This window comes from Puma concolor, chromosome B4 (genome assembly GCF_028749965.1).
Source record: "Puma concolor isolate L17-30 chromosome B4, mPumCon1.1.hap2, whole genome shotgun sequence".
Taxonomy (NCBI): domain Eukaryota; kingdom Metazoa; phylum Chordata; class Mammalia; order Carnivora; family Felidae; genus Puma; species Puma concolor.
The window spans coordinates 69,214,671-69,234,206 of NC_141673.1; the positions used below are offsets into that span (position 1 = coordinate 69,214,671).

General features: G+C 42.8%; 2 protein-coding genes across 3 annotated transcripts in view; one reads left to right on the forward strand and one right to left on the reverse strand.

Moving 5' to 3' along the window:
- The window catches only part of LOC147579205 (uncharacterized), a 331,154-nt gene that overhangs the window by 23,576 nt on the left and 288,042 nt on the right, over positions 1–19,536 (reverse strand). The window lies entirely within an intron of this gene.
- Positions 11,277–13,525, forward strand: LOC147579206 (uncharacterized). The gene is made up of 2 exons (XM_086711858.1): positions 11,277–11,892; positions 12,020–13,525. The coding sequence occupies exon 2, from the start codon at positions 12,458–12,460 to the stop codon at positions 13,523–13,525; it is 1,068 nt and encodes a 355-aa protein (XP_086567984.1). The 5' UTR covers positions 11,277–11,892; positions 12,020–12,457.

Consider the following 19,536-nt stretch of genomic DNA (forward strand, 5'->3'; position numbering starts at 1 on the left):
AGCTTCCATGCTTGCTGAAGACACCAGCAGAGGCCCCAGCACTGGCTTACTAGCCAGTGTGGGACGTGAGACCGAAAAATGTCCCCTATCATCTACTCTACTCCCCTACCGCCTCCATGCTGCTTGCCCCTCAGAGTCCTCAACATGAATCGCACTTTTAGGATAGGATTTAAATTAGTCTTTGCACATTTGGAAACTTCAGGCTTGTCGCTGCCTCGATAGCAGACGTAGGAATCTTGCAGGGCTAAGATAATGTTATATGTATCTTTATACTCCTTTCACATATTTACTACATAACAGCGCTCAGAAATATCTTTTTAAAAATATAGTAACACAATCATTTACAGCCACCATAGCTATCTCTGTCTTCATCAAATTCTGGGCATGAACTTTGAGCACATTTTATGTGTCAAGCATACTACTGAACACTTTTCATACATCTTTCCAGATTATCCTTACAGCAGTCTTGCAAGGTAGGTAATACAATCCCAAACTTGCAGGTGAGGAAATTGAATACCAGAGAAGTTATTGCCTAAGGAAGGTGCAGTAACTCACAGTAAGTGATGAACATTCAAACCCAGAAAGTTTCACATTCCAAAGTCCTTGCTCCTTCCTACAACACTTCAGACTATGTTAAAATCTTCTAGTTTAAAACAATAAACATAACTATTTGCATTTTAGGGATACTTACTTACAAATTGCTATATGCCTATATGGTGAACAATTCAATCATTTATTTGAAATGCATTAAGTGCCTATTATATGGCACTCTGCCTGGATATTCTTTTTTTTTTTAATGTTTATTTATCTATGTTGAGAGAGAGAGAGCACCAGCGTGGGGAGAGGCAGAGAGAGAGGGGGAGAGGCAGAGAGAGAGAGGGAGAGAGAGAGCACCAGCAGGGGGAGAGGCAGAGAGAGAGAGAGAGAGAGCACGCACCAGATTGGGGAGAGGCAGAGACAGAGAGAATCCCAAATAGGCTCCACGCTGTTAGTCCTGAGCATGACGCAGGGCTCGATCTCACAAACTGTGAGATCATGACCTGAGCTGAAATCAAGAGTCAGACGCTTAACCAACTGAACCACCCAGGCGCCCCACTCCCTGGATAGTCTTAAAAGCCACTCAAAATTAACCTGAGTGTCAACACACCCTGAAAAAAAGTTAGAAAAAGTGAAAATATCGAATTAGCTAGGACACATTACAAGTAAAACAAACAGAAATTCAAGATTCTCTGACTGATTACTTTGAGAGGCTGCAGATATGCTAACTACTACCAATTTTGCCAAAGAATTGTATATTGTCCTTTTGTCTGGTCTGAGTTGAAAATCCTAAGAATTTTAAACCATTCCAAAAGATTCTGTATGTAAGTTGGGACAAATTCACAGGCTAGCTACCAATGTAGATATTTCCCACTACGTGAATTGTGCTACATATCATCAAGTGAGCAAAAGAGGTTTTAAAGTTGTACTACTGGTTAAGTCTACGGAAAGTATGGGGAGGGGGGAAATCTCTAATTTTAGTCAATAAAAAGTGAAAAGCCTGGTTCTCTTCATAGCCTTTGGGTAGCACAGTATGTGGATCTCTGAGCTTCAGTCTTCCAGTTTGTAAAAATGGAGATCATAACCGCCATCTCAAAAGCTCAGGTTGATTAAATGTGATCATGCATTTGAAAAGTACTTTGGAAATTGTAATGCGTTTTTGCATTCAATTTGCAACTGAATGCATGCAACATTATTAGATAGAAGCATGATCATCAAAACACCTGTTTCTGGAGTTAGGCTTATACTAACTTATGAGTGAGCTAAAAAAGCAGGCTTCCTGCTCATTTTAGAATGGAAAAAACCCAGGGCAGGAGATGGGAATGGAAATGACAGGTTTCTAAGAAAAGGGTAAGATTAGAACAATAGAAGTTATTTCAAGTTTCCCTAAGAATGAGAGTAAATATATTTGAAACAATTAAACTTTTTATAGGGAGTAGTCTCTTTGTGGGGGATAGTAGAGATACTACCTTCCAAATTTCAGGACCACTCAAACTGTAAGAAAATAGTCTGGGGAGGTAATGTCAAAGAACCAAGACTTTCTGCTGTGTTTGGTTGAATTCCAAACTTCAATGGGATTTTAATCTATTGCATATCCAATGAGGAATCTGACTGCAGATAATACTGAAAAGAAATATTTGATGAGAAACAGGAGAGGCCAAAACTCACAAATCTTGTGAGGCCGCTCCTGATGTGATTCTATGTCAATAGACGGACTGGTTTACCCAGGGCCTTTCCCAAGCTCTCAATCTTTCAGTTACAGCTTGCTAACTATTGGAAATAAAAGAAAATGCATCATCTTAAATCATAAGCGTATGTAGAAAAAAAGAACCAATGGTACTGTAGAAATATGATTTATGGCTAAAAGGGTCTAATACTCTGGTGTGTCCTTCTTTGTTTTTAGACTCCTGAATGTTTCAGCAGCACCCTAACCCTAAATTAAGTGCCTTAATAAAACCTCTGGTGAAAAACAGCCTTGGACTGTCAGCAAGATGCTTGTGGATTATTGTAAGTTGTGATTAGCAATTGTCCATGGGATTCAACAACAAAAACCACGAAACCAGCTCTTCCCCAACTCCAGCTATTTAAGTCAAGTAAGACAGAACAGAATGAACAACACATATTCTGAGCTGAAGCCTAGGAGGGGACATTCAAAAACCTGCCTTCCGGGCTACTGCATTCAATGTAGCTTGTGTTCTGCACCAAATCCTGGGCGGAGGAGGTGGTAGGGGCTGCCATCCAGCCTGTACTCCACTTTCAAGCTCTATCCCTGGGGATGGGACTCTGTCAGCCAGCATGATGAGGAACCTTCTTCAAGTGAAAGGCCTCACGCCTCTGAAGGGCTGCAACAGCACAAGGCTAACTGACACAGAACTGTCACCTGGACTTGTGTGCCCTGCCTGGCTGACTCACTAGTGACTCCCTAAATGACTCACAATTCTTCCAATTTGTCCGGAGTAAGCCCTTCACATCATTCAACTACAAATGCTTGACAATCCACACCCTGACTCTGTCCATCACCCACTGCCGGGTAACGCCAAGGGTCTTTATCTTTAATTGGAAATAACATAAACAAATCATGATCCAGCAAGTCCCCAACCTGAGACTTTGAGCAATGGCGTTACACTCTGCTATACCTTCCTCACCTTCTTGTCCTCCAGCTTTGGCCCCAGTTGGATGGGAGCACGTGGAAGACGTTTCACAAGAGATCAATCCCAAGGATGATCTCTCTTTTCACTTTAGTGATACGCTGCTTCTGCTGGCACTCGATATTAGCATCTACGGCACGGCAGAGACAAAGCTTGAGATTTTTTTTATTTGTTTAAACAAACACTTGCATAGTGTTTAATATGTGTTAGGCAGGGTTCTAAGTGCTTTCTTTGCAAGCATTAAGTCCTCACCAGTCATCATTCATCCTTTACATGTGTGAAAGTGGATGCACACAGCTAGCAAAAAAAAAAAAAAAAAAAAAGCAGAACCAGGAATCAAGCTAGGCAGTCTAGATCCAGAGTCCATTCTCTTATCTAGACTGTCTGCTGTAGTTGCTACTTTAGCTGCAACAAAACAAGCACCTCTGAAGAATATATTTTCCAATACTTCCACCCAGTGAACAACATCCTAAAGTCTTTGAAAAATACATACTGTGGTCCTTAAAACCAGATATAATACCTAAATTTTTCAAAATATGTTTAATATCATATCAAAAGAGCATATTAGAATGCAATGTTCTCAACTATGGTAAGCAAAGACCAGGTTTGCTTTGCATTCAATAACAACAACAAAAACCCCACATACTTTCTGCGGTCAAATCTGAAATACAGTAAAAACCTTGGATCGTAACTTGTTCTGCAAGTGTTCCCCAAGACAAGCAAACATTTGTAATAAATTTTAACTTGATAAACAAGCAATGTCTTGCAATATGGGTAGTACATGTTGCCGAACGTCACGTGATCACAGGTGAGCCAATGGTTTCTTGAAATTTGCTTTGCTACATGAGTGCTGTGGGTTACAAGCATGTTTCCAGAACGAATTGTGCTTGCAAACCAAGGCTTTACCGTATTTTAAAGCAAAGTGAAATGCTCACCCTGAGCTCCCCACTTTCCAGAACCAAGTGATGCAAAAATCCCATATTCTTCACAAAAATCTGACTTGTCAGAGAAGACATTCAGCACCTTTTCTCTTCAATTCTTCTTTGTAAATTCAGGTAACAAAGTTTATGAAGTGCAAAAATTTCAATTGCGTTTAAAAAGGCAAGGGAGGGGGTAAGTCTTTAACCAGGACTTCCCACAAAGTTTACTCTTCAGAGTCACAAGCAGCTTCGCCAGTTGGAAGAAGGAACCTAGAATACTACTTCTTAGATACATGTGCTCTTAACTTTTCTAAATGAAATTTCCAGGACAGAGGAACTTAACTCTCATTAAATCAGTACTCAGAAGGAACTTCTAATCATCATCAGATACATGTGTGTGTGAATTCATGTATGTATGTGTAAATATATACATTTTATATGGTTGTAATTGGCTAGGTTGAAGCATTCTGCAAATTATGGCCAATTGAGAATCAACTTTATAAACTAAGAATGACTGGTTAATTAACTAACTTCTGGCTCCTCCAAAATTCAGAAGGGTGGATTTTTTTAGCCTAATGGATTAAAAGCGTTAAGTGCTAGGTACTTGCTGAGAGCACATCTGGAATCACTTTATCCCGAAACTGTTGTATAATGAGGTGCTAACATAGCCAACTATGGCTCACCCCCCACCGAAATGAGTGTGTGTGCCCTGGACTTAACCCCTTTTCAGTAGCAAGTTCAAATTCCAGAACAGCTTGTCCAGGGATCATGTTGGCAGGAATGTGCTTGTCTTGGAAACCTATAGACCAAAATATGCTCATCCTTAAGAAAAGTGGATCCTGCGGATAACAGAGACTGGCCAATCGGTGTCCTCAGACGTCTCAGAACTGCCGGTTCTCCTACGCTCACCCTCTTTCAACATCAAGCTCATCTTCTCTTCAGCACTACTTGTGACACAAAAGACAGGAAGCAAAAAGTTGTAAGGGGTCCTAACAAAATACCAGACCAAGACATTTGGGGAGAGGCACTTTTGAAAGAAGAGCAATTTTTCACAATGTCACTGATGAAGCATGTGAATTTACCATAGATTCTCTGGTTGTCAATTCACAAGTTTTCTGGTGGAAATCAATGCATCTAACAGCTGCATAATTAGATTTACTAATTCCCATGACATGACATTCTAAAGTGGAACGAGAAGACAGGAGACCTGGGTTCTACCACCAGTCTTCCCACTAATCAGTAGTGCAACCAGGGATGTTATGTTCCAGCCTCAGCTGCTTCCCTTCATAAAATTAGTCAAATCTCTAAAACCCCTTCCAATTCAGAATCTTACACTCAACCTTTTATATTGAACCTCATATACATGTGTATGTGTAAATATATATATGTGTATAAGTATATATATATTATTCATATTATACATATATGTATATATATATACACACACATACATACATACATATATGGAGAAAGAGAGAGAGAGAGAGACATGTCAAACAACCTACTGAAGAGTAAGACAGGCATAAAAATCCAGATGCTGCTCTATCCCATTCAGACAATTCTTTGTTACCATTTCTTCCTCATACAGGCTTCATGGCATGCTCACTGAGACAGGCCTTGACTTCCCATCACTTTATGCCCTCCGGTCTCTCTTTTCCTTCCCACTTCTTTTAAAAGCTTTTTTTAATGTTTATTTATTTATTTTAGAGAGAGCACAAGCAGGGAAGGGGCAGAGAGAGGGAGAGAAAGAATCCCAAGCAGGCTCCATGCTGCCAGTGCAGAGCCTGACACGGGGCTCAAACCCACGAACCACGAGATCATGACCTGTGCTGAAATTGAGAGTCGGCACTTAACCGACTGAGCCACCCAGGCGCCTACCTTCCCACTTCTTAACCACCATCACACCAAAAGAGGCATAGTGCAGAAATTTGCAAAACTGTAAAACCATGCCATCCTTCTCCCTAAATGTTTTTATTTTGAGAAATACAGCTATTTTCACTTTAAAATGCTATTTATGGGACGCATGGGTGGCTCAGTTAGTTGTTTCCAACTTCAGCTCAGGCCATGATGTCATGGTTCATGAGTTCAAACCCCACATCAGGCTCTGCACTGACCATGTGGAACCTGCTCGGGATTCTCTGTCTCTCCCTCTCTCTCTGCACCTCCCCAGTCTCCCCCCACCCCACCCCCCCGCCCCCTGAAACTCTCAAAATAAATAAACAAACTTAAAATAAACAAAGAAACAAATAAATAAACAAAATGTTCTTTATGTTAGGGGCACCTGTGTGGCTCAGTTGGTTAAGTGTCCAACTCTTGATTTCAGCTCAGGTCATGATCTCAGGGTGGTGAGATCGAGCCCTGTGAGTTGTGCTCCAAGCTGCATGGAACCTGCTTAGGATTCTCTCTCTCTCCCTATCTCTCTCTGCCCGTCCCTCCCCCAGGCTCATGCTCTCTCTCTCTCTCTCTCTCCCCCCAAAAATTAAAAAAATGCATACATACATATATACATACATACATGTTATTTATATCAGCATATTATTGGTTTATTATTTTTTAATGAATTAAATGTTTAAGTTTCTAATATGGTAAATATTAACAGATATAACTCACCTGAACAAACCCTTTGTGGTCTTCCATAATTTTTAAAAGTTTAAGAGGGGAGGGGTCTTAAGACCAGAAAGTTTGAGAACAGCTAGTGCAGTGGTTAAGATCACAAACCCCCGGGGTGCATGGGTGGCTCAGTTAGTTGAGTGTCCAATTCTTGATCTCGGCTCAGGTCATGATCTCACGGGTCATGAGATGGAGCCCCACCTCAGGCTCTGCGCTGACAGCATGGAGCCTACCTGGGATTCTCTGTCTCCCTCTCTCTCTCCCTTCCCGATGCTCAAGCACATGCAAGTTCTCTCTCTCTCCTCCCTCTCTGTCTCAAAGTAAATAAATAAACTTAAAAAAAAAAAAGAGATCACAAACTCCAGATCCAGACTGAGTTCAAATCCCACTTTTATCACTTAGGAGCTGTGTGACATTGGGGACAGTTGCTCAACATCTCTGTGCCTCAGTTTCCTCAACTATCAAATGGGGATAATAATAACACAGCTTACCTCATAGGATTGTCCTGAGGCTTAAATAAGCTGGTACCTGTACTGTACTTAGAACTATTGACATTATCCATCACTCTCTTTGGTGTCCTTCCCTTCCTCTTCACTACTTCCATTCCTTTGTTCTCCCTCTTTCTCAGTCTCTCTCTCCTTTTTGCTTGGTTTGGTTTGATTGATCTGGTCTGGTCTAACTATTGCAGCCTCTGCCGTAGGGCCAGCAAGCAGCTGTACCTGGCACTGCTCATGCGAGGGCTAAAGGTGTAGCTGCTGGGTCCCCGCTCACAACCGCCACTCCCCTTCCCCTGTGCTGGGGCAGCCAGTTGTACTTTGAGTTTGCCCTTCACAGAAGCTCCATCAGCAAAAGACAACTGGAAAATCAAAGCAAGCAACGCTAAATTTTTTAAAACATGCTATGTCAGGTGAATTAAAATGTAAAGGAGAAACTTTAGCCTTAGGAATAATCAATGAAACAGAAGAAGGAAGTAGAGAGAAAATGCAAGCAATTACATTCACTCTTTAAAAGAAAATGTGGTATTTACCCAACCTCCTTTGAAATTTTGACCTATTATTTTTCATTGCTTCCAACACCCCTCATTCCCCAAGAACATTCAAGCCACCAACTCGTTTAAATATTCCGATGAACCAGATTCCCATCATATGCAGGTGACTGATAACCATTTAACCTTGTGGGGGGGGGGGGGGGCGGATGTCTTTCAGCTTTACTAATCAATATATAATCATAATGCCTTGTTTTTTTTTTTTAAGTTCATTTATTTATTTTGAGAGAGAGAAAGATAGAGAGGGGGAGGGGCAGAGAGAGAGAGAAAGACAGAAAATGCCAAACAGGCTCCACGAGGTCAGTGCAGAGCCGGACGAGGGGGATGATCTCACGAACTGTGAGATGATGACCTGAGCCGAAAACAAGAGCCAGAAGAAGGGCACCAGGGTGTCTCGGTCGGTTAAGCGACCAGCTCAGATCATGATCTCCTGGGTTCGTGAGATTGAGCCCTGCGTCAGGCTCCCCACTGACAGCGTGGAGCCTGGTAGAGATTCTCTGTCTCCCTCTCTCTCTGTCCCTCCCTAGCTTGTACTCTCTCCAAGTAAATAAATAAACTTTAAAAAAAAAAAGAGCTGGATACTTAACTAACTGAGCCACCCAGGCACCCCCATAATGCCTTGTTTTTATACTAGTCTTCTAATCTATTAAGTATTTTTACATAAATTTTCCTTTAATTCTTGATAATCAGCATGCTATTATTCTTTCTGTAGGGTTTAGGAAACTGAGGCTCAGAGAAGTTTCCTTCCCTGAAAGGAAATTTCAGACCCAAATTTGCCCAAGACCACAAAACTTCGAACCGACAGAAATTAAACTGGAGTACAAATGAAAGTGGAGGATTTTTGAACCCAGGGGGCGTGGAAGAGATCTTGAGCAAGAAGGGGTGGGGTCTGCTGGGGAAAGGTGGGACTGGACTATTTTTGTCAGGGGGTTACGGCTTAAGCAAATCTGTGCCACTGTGGAAACAACCTCTACTGATTCCCCAGGGCTTTTCACAGCTTTTTCGTTGCCTCCATAACTCAAGCTATACACTCTTTAAGAACTTCAAGATTTACCCTTATTTTTTTATATACTAACTTGCACAGACTACCTTGGCAATACTGTTCTAAGGAGGAGTTTAAAAAAGGTATGCTAGTATGTTTTATATTTGGGCTGCTTCTGAATAAAGTGTTTGTAAATTGAGAACTGTCTGTATTGCACGTGTGATGTCATTAAATATAGATTTGGACATTCCAAAACCATCTGGCATTTGTCCTTTACCAACATTACTGAGAATCTGAGTTTCTCAATCATGCAAGCTTAAAATGTACAGCCAAATCTAATGAATGTCAAACTTGTGCAGTGACTCAAGTTGATTAGAGCACTTGTACACAGAAAAAAACTAAGATTCACAAAGGATTGGTTGGGGGGGGAATATTCACTTTAAGGGAAACAAAGAGGAGTCCTTTTGAACCATCAGTTCTTCTGAATATGTTTAAATTTGCATTAATTTAAACACAACTGTTAAGGAAGAAAATTTTATTCTATATGAAATAACAAACATCTGAAATATGTGATGCTGGGGTGCCTGGGTGGCTCAGTCAGTTAAGTGTCCGACTTCAGCTCAGGTCATGATCTCATGGTTCGTGGGTTCGAGCCCCGTGTTGGGCTCTGCACTGACAGCTCAGAGCCTGGAGCCTGCTTCAGATTCTGTGTCTCCCTCTCTCTCTCTCTGACCCTCCCCTGCTCGCTCTCGGTCTCTCTCTCAAATACAAATAAACATTTGAAATGTGTGGGTTTTTTTTTAAGTTTATTTATTTTGAGAGAGATAGAGACAGCATAAGTGGGGAAGGGGCAGAGAGAGAGGGAGAGAGAAAATCACAAGCAGGCTCCACAATGCCAGTGCAGGGCCCAACGCAAGGCTTGAACTCACAAAACCGTGAGATCATGACCTGAGCCAAAACCAAGAGCTGGACACTTAACCAACTCAGCCACCCAGGCACCCCAAATATGATGTTCTTTGCATGTAAAAGAACTAAGCAATCTGAAATAGTTTTTAGTTAACAGTGACATAGTTAGGCCAATAAAAGTGTTCTACCTATTTTTTTTCATTTATCAGTTCTGTCCAAAAAAACTTTCTGCAGTCATGAAAATGTCTATTTCAATACCGTCCAATAGGGTACCCACAAGTCACATATAGCTATTGAGTACTTGAAAGATATATATACATACATATATATACATATAGTTAATGCTATAAGGAACTTGATTTTTAATTTTATTTAATTTTAATTAATTTAAATTTAAATAGCTTTGGGGCGCCTGGGTGGCGCAGTCGGTTAAGCGTCCGACTTCAGCCAGGTCATGATCTCGCGGTCCGTGAGTTCGAGCCCCGCGTCGGGCTCTGGGCTGATGGCTCAGAGCCTGGAGCCTGTTTCCGATTCTGTGTCTCCCTCTCTCTCTGCCCCTCCCCCGTTCATGCTCTGTCTCTCTCTGTCCCAAAAATAAATAAACGTTGAAAAAAAAAAAAATTTAAAAAAAATAAATAAATAAATTTAAATAGCTTTGTGTGGCTAGTAGATGTGCATTGGACAGAGCAGTAATAAGGTCCCCTTCAGCAAAAAAATCCTATGATTCTATCATTCTAAGGAGCCCAAATTGCGAGGTCAGGATTAAGCCTATGGTTATTAAGCCTCTGACCATTAATTGGGTCCTGAAATAAAATTGGCTAACTAGACACAAAATTTTTCAGTTGTTTTTGTTCTTATTTAACATCAAAAACCTATAACATGCAAAATAACAAGTGGGCCAATGGCATATACACCCACTCAAACAAAATGTGTATCCCTAGCCCTGGGTAGTTAATATCTAGTAGTAAACATAGATAAATGTATACAAAATACAAGGAAAAGTAAGAAAGTAGGGAGGTTGGATGAGTTCACTACAGACCAAGAATGGACAGAGACTATGTTCCCCATGCATACATTGGCCTCCTGGTTTCTGTTAAATCCCAACTCAGTATATTTTTACAAGAAGGTAGAAGGAAGAGGGGTGCCTGGGTGGCTCAGTCAGTAAGTGTCCGACTTCAGCTCAGGTCATGACCTCACGGTTCAGGAGTTCAAGCCCCACATTGGGTTCTGTGCTAATAGCTCAGAGCCTGGAGCCTGCTTCAGATTCTGTGTCTCCCTCCCTCTCTGTTCCTCCCCCACTCACACTCTGTCTCTCTCTCAAAAATAAACATTTAAAAAAATTTTTTTTGGGGGGCGCCTGGGTGGCTCAGTCGGTTGAGCATCCGACTTCAGCTCAGGTCACGATCTCACAGTCCGTGAGTTCGAGCCCTGCGTCGGGCTCTGGGCTGATGGCTCAGAGCCTGGAGCCTGCTTCCATTTTGTGTCTCCCCCTCTCTCTGCCCCTCCCCCGTTCATGCTCTGTCTCTCTCTGTCTCAAAAATAAATAAAACGTTAAAAAAAAATTTTTTTTTAATTTTTTTAATAAAAATAAAAGAGAAGGTAGGAGGGAGGAAGAGAAGAAGGAAAGAAATCCATAGTATCTTCTTATTGAACGTATCCAACATTCATGTTTCTTTTGGAAATTTCCTTTTCACTTTGCATTATGTCATCGACCATTTCAAGGGTATTCACTTCTCAAGCACATTTCAATCAATATATATTTATCAAACACTGACAACTGTAGAGTCTCATCCTCATTTTCCTGGAGGTTTTACTATTTACTAGGGGTTAAAGGTATTTGAAGACAAACCCTTCCGAGAAAAAGAAGTTCCTAAGTCAAATATTTCAATAATATTCCATGTAAGAAAAATGTAATAATACTGCCCTGGAATGCATGATTTCTTCATAAGTTTCTTTTTTAAATTGTGTGTGGTTTTCCACCCCAACTAAATTTAGACATCTCTTCAAAATAAACTTCAGGAAGGCTAAATAAATAAAAGGGGGGGGGGAGGGAATTCCACCAAAATGTACATTTAATATTTCAGGACAATTATGTTTGTTAATGGGAAATTTCCACACCGTAGTGACCACTAGCATGGGATTTATCTCCAATAGTCTGGCTTCAAATTCCAGTTCCTCCACCTACAAACTGGATGGCCTTGGGCAAGTTATCTAACTTCAATTTCCGGACCTCTAAGGAATGAGGTAAGGTGTATAATAACCCCCACCATACAGTGTTGATGAATTAAATATTCACGCATTTATAAATAACTTGAAATAGCAGTGCACGAACATTAGCTATTCTTTTTAGTTACAGTAATTCTAATTGCAGAAACCTATGGGAAAACAGTATACATAGTTCCGGCACAAAAGTTAAAACCAAAGTGGAAAAGGCATCCAGCAAGTTCAGCAGCTTTTGCCTCGAGGTGGAAATGAGAGGAAAAGGCCCCAGAAGAGGCCTTGGGGAAACCTCAACAGAGCAAACCCACAAGGATGTCTTCCCAGGCAACGCATTTGGTAAACAAAGATCTTAACTTTCTAATTCAGGCTAGTTTTTTTTTTTTTCTTTTTATATTGTTTCCAAGTCTTTGATGGAACTTGAGGAAAAGGAAAAGGTCACAATTACTCGAAAGAACCTAAAAGGACATGAGAGATGAAACAGTAGGGAGTACTTCTGTAATAAATGTTTCCTTGCAAGAGCAGCGATAAGGGCGGGGTGTCTGTGTAATGTCTAATCAACACAGCAGAAGGGTAAGAGGAAATCTTTGGTATGCCAATTCCAAAAGTCGTCATGGGGGAACCATCTGGAACCAGCTGCACGACAACCCCCACGTCCACCGAAGCCTCAAGGGTCTCCTGGTGGGTCTGCGGGTTTAAACGGACAAATACCGGTGCCTGTGGGTCTCCCAGGCCACGGATGATGGCCCAAGGCCGCACCCTTCCTTCTGTCCGTCTGTCCCTCTCTGCCTCCCTCCGGTGCCCGCCTTCCAGCGCCGCGGCTGTCCACGTCAGGAGCCACGTACACAGGCACAGACAGACTCCAACAGGGCGTGACTGTTCCCCACACTGCGATCTCCCAAGCGGGGCATCCCCCAGCCGCCCGGCGCGTTTGCGGAAACCCCGCAGGACCTCAGCCCCCCTGTGGCTTTCCTCAAAGCACCCCGGAAGAACCCTGCCGTTTGAGGGCTATCTAGGTTTCCCCGTCGCAGGCAGGCGCTGGGCTCGCCCCGGGCGAGCGTGGCCCGCGAGCACTGCCCGCGAGCGCACGGCAGCCGCCCAGCAGGCCCCGGCCACGCGGGAGGGGCCTCCGCACCTCCGACGTCCTCCTCCACCCGCCTGCCCCGCACATCCCTCCTCACTCTCCGCAGCGTCCTCGCCCCTCCCCCGCTCCTCCTCCTCCACTGCACACTCGCTCCTCACCCCGTCGCTTCCCCGCCCGGGGCTCGGGAGGCGGCGCCTGGTGAATCACCGTCACGTGGGCCCCGGGTGCGCAGAGGCGGGCTGCGCCTCGGCGGCTCTGGCGCTCCGCGCCTTAGTGGAAAATTCCCGGAGACCTACTGGGGCTGCGCGCCGGAGGCCCCGCCCGCCGTCTCTTCCCTCCTCGCTGCCCCCCTGCCCCCGTCTTCCGGCCGCGGCCCGGCCCCGCCACTGCAGAGGTTCCTTTCTCCCCCGGGAGCCGCGCTGCGCAAGCCCCGCCCGCTGCAGCCCCCGGGCTGGCGCCGCCCGCGCCGCTCGCCCTCGGGTTGGCAGCCCTCACTTCCTTCGCGCCCCTCCTTGGGGCTCCGAGCCGCGGCGCGGCCTTGCCCCCGACCTTGTGTGTAGCCGGCTGGCATCCTGAGAAGCCAGGAGCGGCGTCCTGGCGCCTCCGCCTTCGCCTCTGGGGCGCCGCAAGCCCCCTCAGTCCCGCCACCCCAGATCCGCATGACACGCCCTCCCCCCACCTCGGGTGGAGTGAAAGACAAAGGGAGAAGCCGGTTCCGATGGGCGTCTTGTCTTCCACTCAACGCACTGCGTCGTCGCTCAAACAAAGCACGTACTCGGCTCGATTTTTACTTATCCCTACTTAACCACCAGGCAAATAAAAGTTATTTTCCCTTTCCCATAACATTCCTCACTTGGTTTTTCCAACCACGAATGAAATTTATTCCTGAGACAGCAACTTTGGAGAGTTCGTTGACCTCATCCACCCAGGGGTGACAAATGGCTACACAATGACATTATTTCACTCAAAAGGGGTGTGTTATGCGCGTGGTTCACCTCAAGAAAACAAATAACGTTTAACGGTTTCAGCGACTGGTTGGTTCTGGACTGTCCTTTTGGGTGGAAGACACTGAATGGGGTGGGGGGTTGAGAAGTGGTATCAGCGCCAGTTGTCCCAAAATGGGGTTACTTGGAACTGGATGCAGGCGTCTTAATCAGACACAGGGTGCCAAAGATTTCAGCCAAAAATGGGAGTTTTACCTGAGTAAGGATTCCAGAACCAAGCTCAGATATGCTTTTCATCTAAGAACCAGCATTACAGGTATGTTAATGTTAATAAACCCCTATTTGAGTATCTTAGCCTTGGGCAAAGAAAGTTTCAGAAACTCACTGAAGGCCTAGAACGAACGAACGTAAGTCCATTGTGGCCTAAGAGTGTTTTAAGCAGAACTCATCATTCAGTTTCTCTTTGGACAAGAAAACAGACCACTAACAAGCATAAAAATAAAGGTATTTTTAAATCGCCTTATTTTGGAAAATGTTAAGAGTCTGAAAATTTTAATTTTCAAAAGAACGGAGCATAGTATACTATTCGATAAAACATAAATCTTCTCTTTACTAAGTATATGCCCATGTTGTCTTGTCTTCTAGCTTAATTCTTGATTCTTAGTGAAAACTTGGCACGTTCTAAATAACCTGGAAGCATGTACGTGAGAATTCACGTCTGCGATTTTGCTTTCACATTTCACTTTCCAAGCCACTTATTGCTAATTAGCAGGTGTCAGTGCAAGAACTATGGTCAATAAATCCTTCATCTTTCTGCAGTGTGTTCGTTCACATCCATTATTATATACCACACCTAGCAAAATAGACCATCCTAGGGTCACATGAAAAGGCCAATGGGTAAATACCACAAAAAGGTCATTAGTCGAGCCATTCCTTCCCCCTTTGCTTGGGGAGATGAGAAAAACAGCGTACTGATACTCTGGGAAGTTCTACAGTCCTGACGGAATTGAATACATTTATACTAAAATATCTGTAAAATTCTCTAATTTTTTTTTCATTTTTAAAGTTGAGTTTCTGTGGGCACCAAGATTTTCCTTTTCTGACTGAAAAAATGAGGTGTGTACTTAACACAACGGTAATGCTTCCAAACATATGGCTTCACGATATACATCTTATGTTTTTTATGTATGACTATGTTACCTAATTCTGGTCATTTCGACCTGAGACATCTACAGCAGTACTTCCAGGGAATGTTATTTCTCATAATAAAATTGACTCACGGAACTGACATTCCTTTCCTTGTCAGTGGATGTGGCCCTGTCTGCATATGACCCCTGAAACCACTGCAGTCAACATGTGACCATGATAGGGGACATCTCCAGCATGTCAAAGTGAAGAAATGGTGAGCTGTTAATCTTTGAGGAGGTTATCAAGGCCAAGAATTAACCCTATGACTGCCCTGTCCATGGACTTCCTATTATATGAAATAGTATATGAGTCCTTATAACTTAAACCATTTTTAATTGCATATTGTGTTTCTTGCAATAAAAGGTTTTCTGCTGCTCACAACATCTCCGTGGTGGCCAGCCTCCAGGATAGCCCTAACCATCCTCACCTCCTGGCATTCACATCTTGAATAGGGCTTGCCAGTCAGGCCATCAGATAACTACAGACCTAGCTGTCAGCTGACAGCAACCTCATAGGAGACTTCAAGCCAAAACACAAAATTGAAACATGCCTAAAGTCACCAGGGTGCTCACAATTAATAGTATTGCTTTGGGCTTGAGAGCTGTCTTACAAAGATAAAATAAATACAACACTTCATTTATTGAGCCCCTACTAAAAACAGAATGCCAAGAATAAAATACACCAAATGATAAGAAAAGGAAAAAAAGGGGTAAAGAGTCGAGTGAGGAATTTGTTGAGGAACTTGGGAAAGGCAAATGCTAAGAAATATGTAAGTCATTGGAATAAAGGGAGGGCTGTAGCTGGGGAAGGGTATTTCCTCACAATGCTAATATCAGGACCAGAATTTTGAATAATACTGTCCAGACAAGAATGTCAGCCTCTGTACATTGCAAAAGGTCATATTAATTAGGTGAAATGAAGCCATTAGAAAGCAAGTCTTGGGATCAGTTCTCACACCGGCTTACAGAAGACTGGGTTCAAGAAAAACCTGCCCTTTTCCACCATCAAGCTATTGCAACAGATGTTTATTCAGTTTCTTGTTTGCTAGGCACTGAGTTAAATATACGAATTCACTAATTCACAGAACTCCTTCTGTATATCAGGTGCTGTTCCAGGCACTAAAGATTCAGTGATTAGCAAAACAAAGGACTTTTCCTCTTGGAGTTATTTCACAAAGGGGTCTGGCAGAGAGGCAGGAAGGGGGAGATCATAAGCAAATAAACAAATGATCAAATAATATGTTTTCATACCATGAAAAAAATGCAATCAAAAATAACATAGGACGGTGGTGAAATGGAGATTTCATGCAAGGGGCAACTTTTGCTAGGGAATGGTCAAGGAAGTTTTTTCTTTCTTTGTTTTTTGAGGAAGTAACATTTCAACTGAGACCTAAGTGATGAGAAGACCACCACACAGATCCAGGCAAGGAGATTTCTAGGCAGAAGAAAGAGCAAGAGCAGAACCCTGAAAAAGGAATAACTTAGAGTGTTTTAGGGACAGAAATAAAATCAATGTGGCTAGTATGTGGGGAAAAGAAAAAGTGGTAGGAGGTAAGGTTGAGGAAGTAGGCAAGGGCACAACCAGGCAATGCCATGGTGAATGAGAAATAGGGAATTTTATTCTGGTTGTGAAAAGCAGTCACTGGAGGGCCTTAAGTAAGGGAAATAATTTATCCCTTTAAGCAAGGGATTTTATTTATATTCTGAGATCTTTCCGACTGCTGGGGGGGGAGAATGAACTGTGAGCACCAAGAATGGAAGCCCAGAGATGAGTTAGACTGTGGCTTTTGCAGTGATTCAGGAGAGAGGTGACTAGGACCAGAGCAGTGGAGGTAGTAAGAAGTGGCAGGATTCTGAATTTATTTGAAGGCAGAGCCCTCAAGATTTGCTGATGGATTGGCTATTTGAGGAAAAGAACGGCTCACGATGACTCCCTGGTCTGGGGCCTAAGGCCCCATGAGGAAGTCATGCATGGTGGTGTTACTCTTCTAAATCATAAAAATGGGAGAGGAACAGTTTTGCTAGGGAAATCAAGAGTTCTGCTTGGGCCAGTAATGGATGAGAGAGATGCCCTATAGACACACTAGATAATATGTTTCCTCCTGGTCCTAGAAAACCTCACAAACTCTTTACTCCTCCATTTATTCATTCGACAAAGTATTGTCAGGCACTGTTCTGGGTGCTGGCACTAACAGTGATCAAAGCAGACTGTTAACCTTAAAAATAAAACTGCCAGTTACTTTACCAGCAAAAATGGGTTTATTTGGGAATGGCAGAGAATTACAATCCAGGACAGGCAAGTCAAGGCAAAACCATAGGCAAGTCCAAGAAACAAAAGAGAGGAACCTTATTTTATGGAGAAGAAGGAGGAAGTTGGGAGGGGTTGTTTTGAACAAAAGTCCATTGGAGAGAAGCAAGAGTTCAAGTGATGACAGTTTCTCATCGGCTGAGTTACAGGGGTGGTTAACCTCTTATAGTAGATGCAATGTACTTCTTCTCATGTTGGGGCCTGTAAATGATGATTCTTTCCTGTTGAGAATTCTTCTGTTTGGTCTGTAACTGACAATTCTTCTCCGTAATTGTCACTGAGTGGTACCAGCACCCCCTACCAACCTCCCCTTCTAGCATCCCCAATCCATATAGTAAAGTTTTCGTTTATTACTTTTCACAAGATTAAATTCCAGCCTTCAGGAGCTTCCATTCTAGTGAGGGAGCTAAACACATAAATAGGTAAATAAACAAATATAATTCAGTTAGTGATTATAGAGAAAAAAACTTATTTAATTCATCCATCTACTCAGAAAGGACCTTCTCTTTACAAGCGACTAGGCTGGGTATGATTAGCCAGATTCTACCCTGAAAAGACACTAACATAAACTCTGGTACATAGACATCACAAAAAGAAGTCCCACAAAATATACTTCTAAAGCACGAAGTTCAAAGTACAATGCGATCAATTTCAAATGATAGCATCAAATAAAGAAAAATTAATGAAAGGTTGGTATTCAAGCTGAACCTCAAAGGAAAGATAGAGTTTGGACATACGGTAGTGGCAGGGAGCTGCCTACCACAAGGAATACTAAGGGTGGGGGCTATAAATATAGGCCACGGCCAGATCAAAGAAAGCCACGAAAGCCCACCTGAGAATGAAACTCCGTAGTTGGAAATGGTAGGGAAGAAAGAAGTAAATATCTCAGCCCACTTGAGGCAAAGTACAATGCTGGATAAATAGAATTTTGAGGAACATCTTAAAGGTCAGTTGTTTAACAACTGGTTGGGAAAGTTAACTCCTTATGCCCTCAGGAAACAAACCCCTGGTGTTTTGTCAGGTGATAATGGTCACATAATTCTACAGAAGAAAACTACCTATCCTCACTAGAAAGTTCTAACACCCTACCTTGACAATGCATTTCTGAAAATCACAGCTGGGGCGCCTGGGCGGTTCGGTAGGTTGAGCATCCAACTCTTGATTTTGGCTCAGATCATGATTCTAAGGTTGTGGGATGGAGCCCTTTGTAGGGCTCTGAGCTGAGTGTGGAGCCTGCTTAAGATTCTCTCTCCCTCTCTCTCTCTCTCTCTCTCTCTCTCTCTTCCTCTGCCCCCCCTATAAAATAAAAAATGAAAATTAAAAAAAGAAAATCTAAAGTTGACAACCGATATTTGTGATTATTTTTCTGTCTTAGGTTTGCTTTTAGTAATGCATGGTGCCGCATGCATTTTAACTGAAAGCATAACAGCAAAAACCTAAGCACATCAGGCCTCCATTGGAAGTCACTTGACTTAGCAGATAGACCTCAGATCGGCCTTTGAAAAACAAGATGTTTTTCAATAAAACAATAAAAGAACAGATGTTTCAGTACCTCCCCCTCTTTTTCTCTTTTTTCGTCATTTACTGTTCAGGTTCTTATACAGAAGTCAGAACAAGATTACAGCCCTCTCCCCCCAACATATGCACTAACACACACACACACACACACACACACACACACACACACACACACCCTGAATTTTGCAGGTTCGCCTAAGTGTGTGTGGCAGTACAAACCACCAAAAAGTCCAAAGGACAAGAGATCCAGCTGTGAGGGTGCACCTTGCCAACCCTAACCACAGACCCTGAGGGCTTCCTTAGCACATCTGACTGGGCAAAGGGACTCACCTGGATGAAAAAGTGGTTTCAAACCTTTTGATTTTTATCAGTTGAAACCTGATATAAAGAAACTTGCAGGGAGTCCTCTCTAACCCACCACTAAGATTGCTCTCCTGACAAGAAGAGTTGATTGGTGTTATTAGGGAAAGAATGTGGAAGAAAGGTAAGTTTTTTCAGTCCTGATTGTGTGTCAGATGCCAAACCTGCCTTGGGGAAGTTCACCATCTCCCCGGGGAGAGCAGACTACAAACAAACTCCAACAATTTTGAGTACAAGACAGCACAGGTTTAAAAAGTCCAGCACCACATG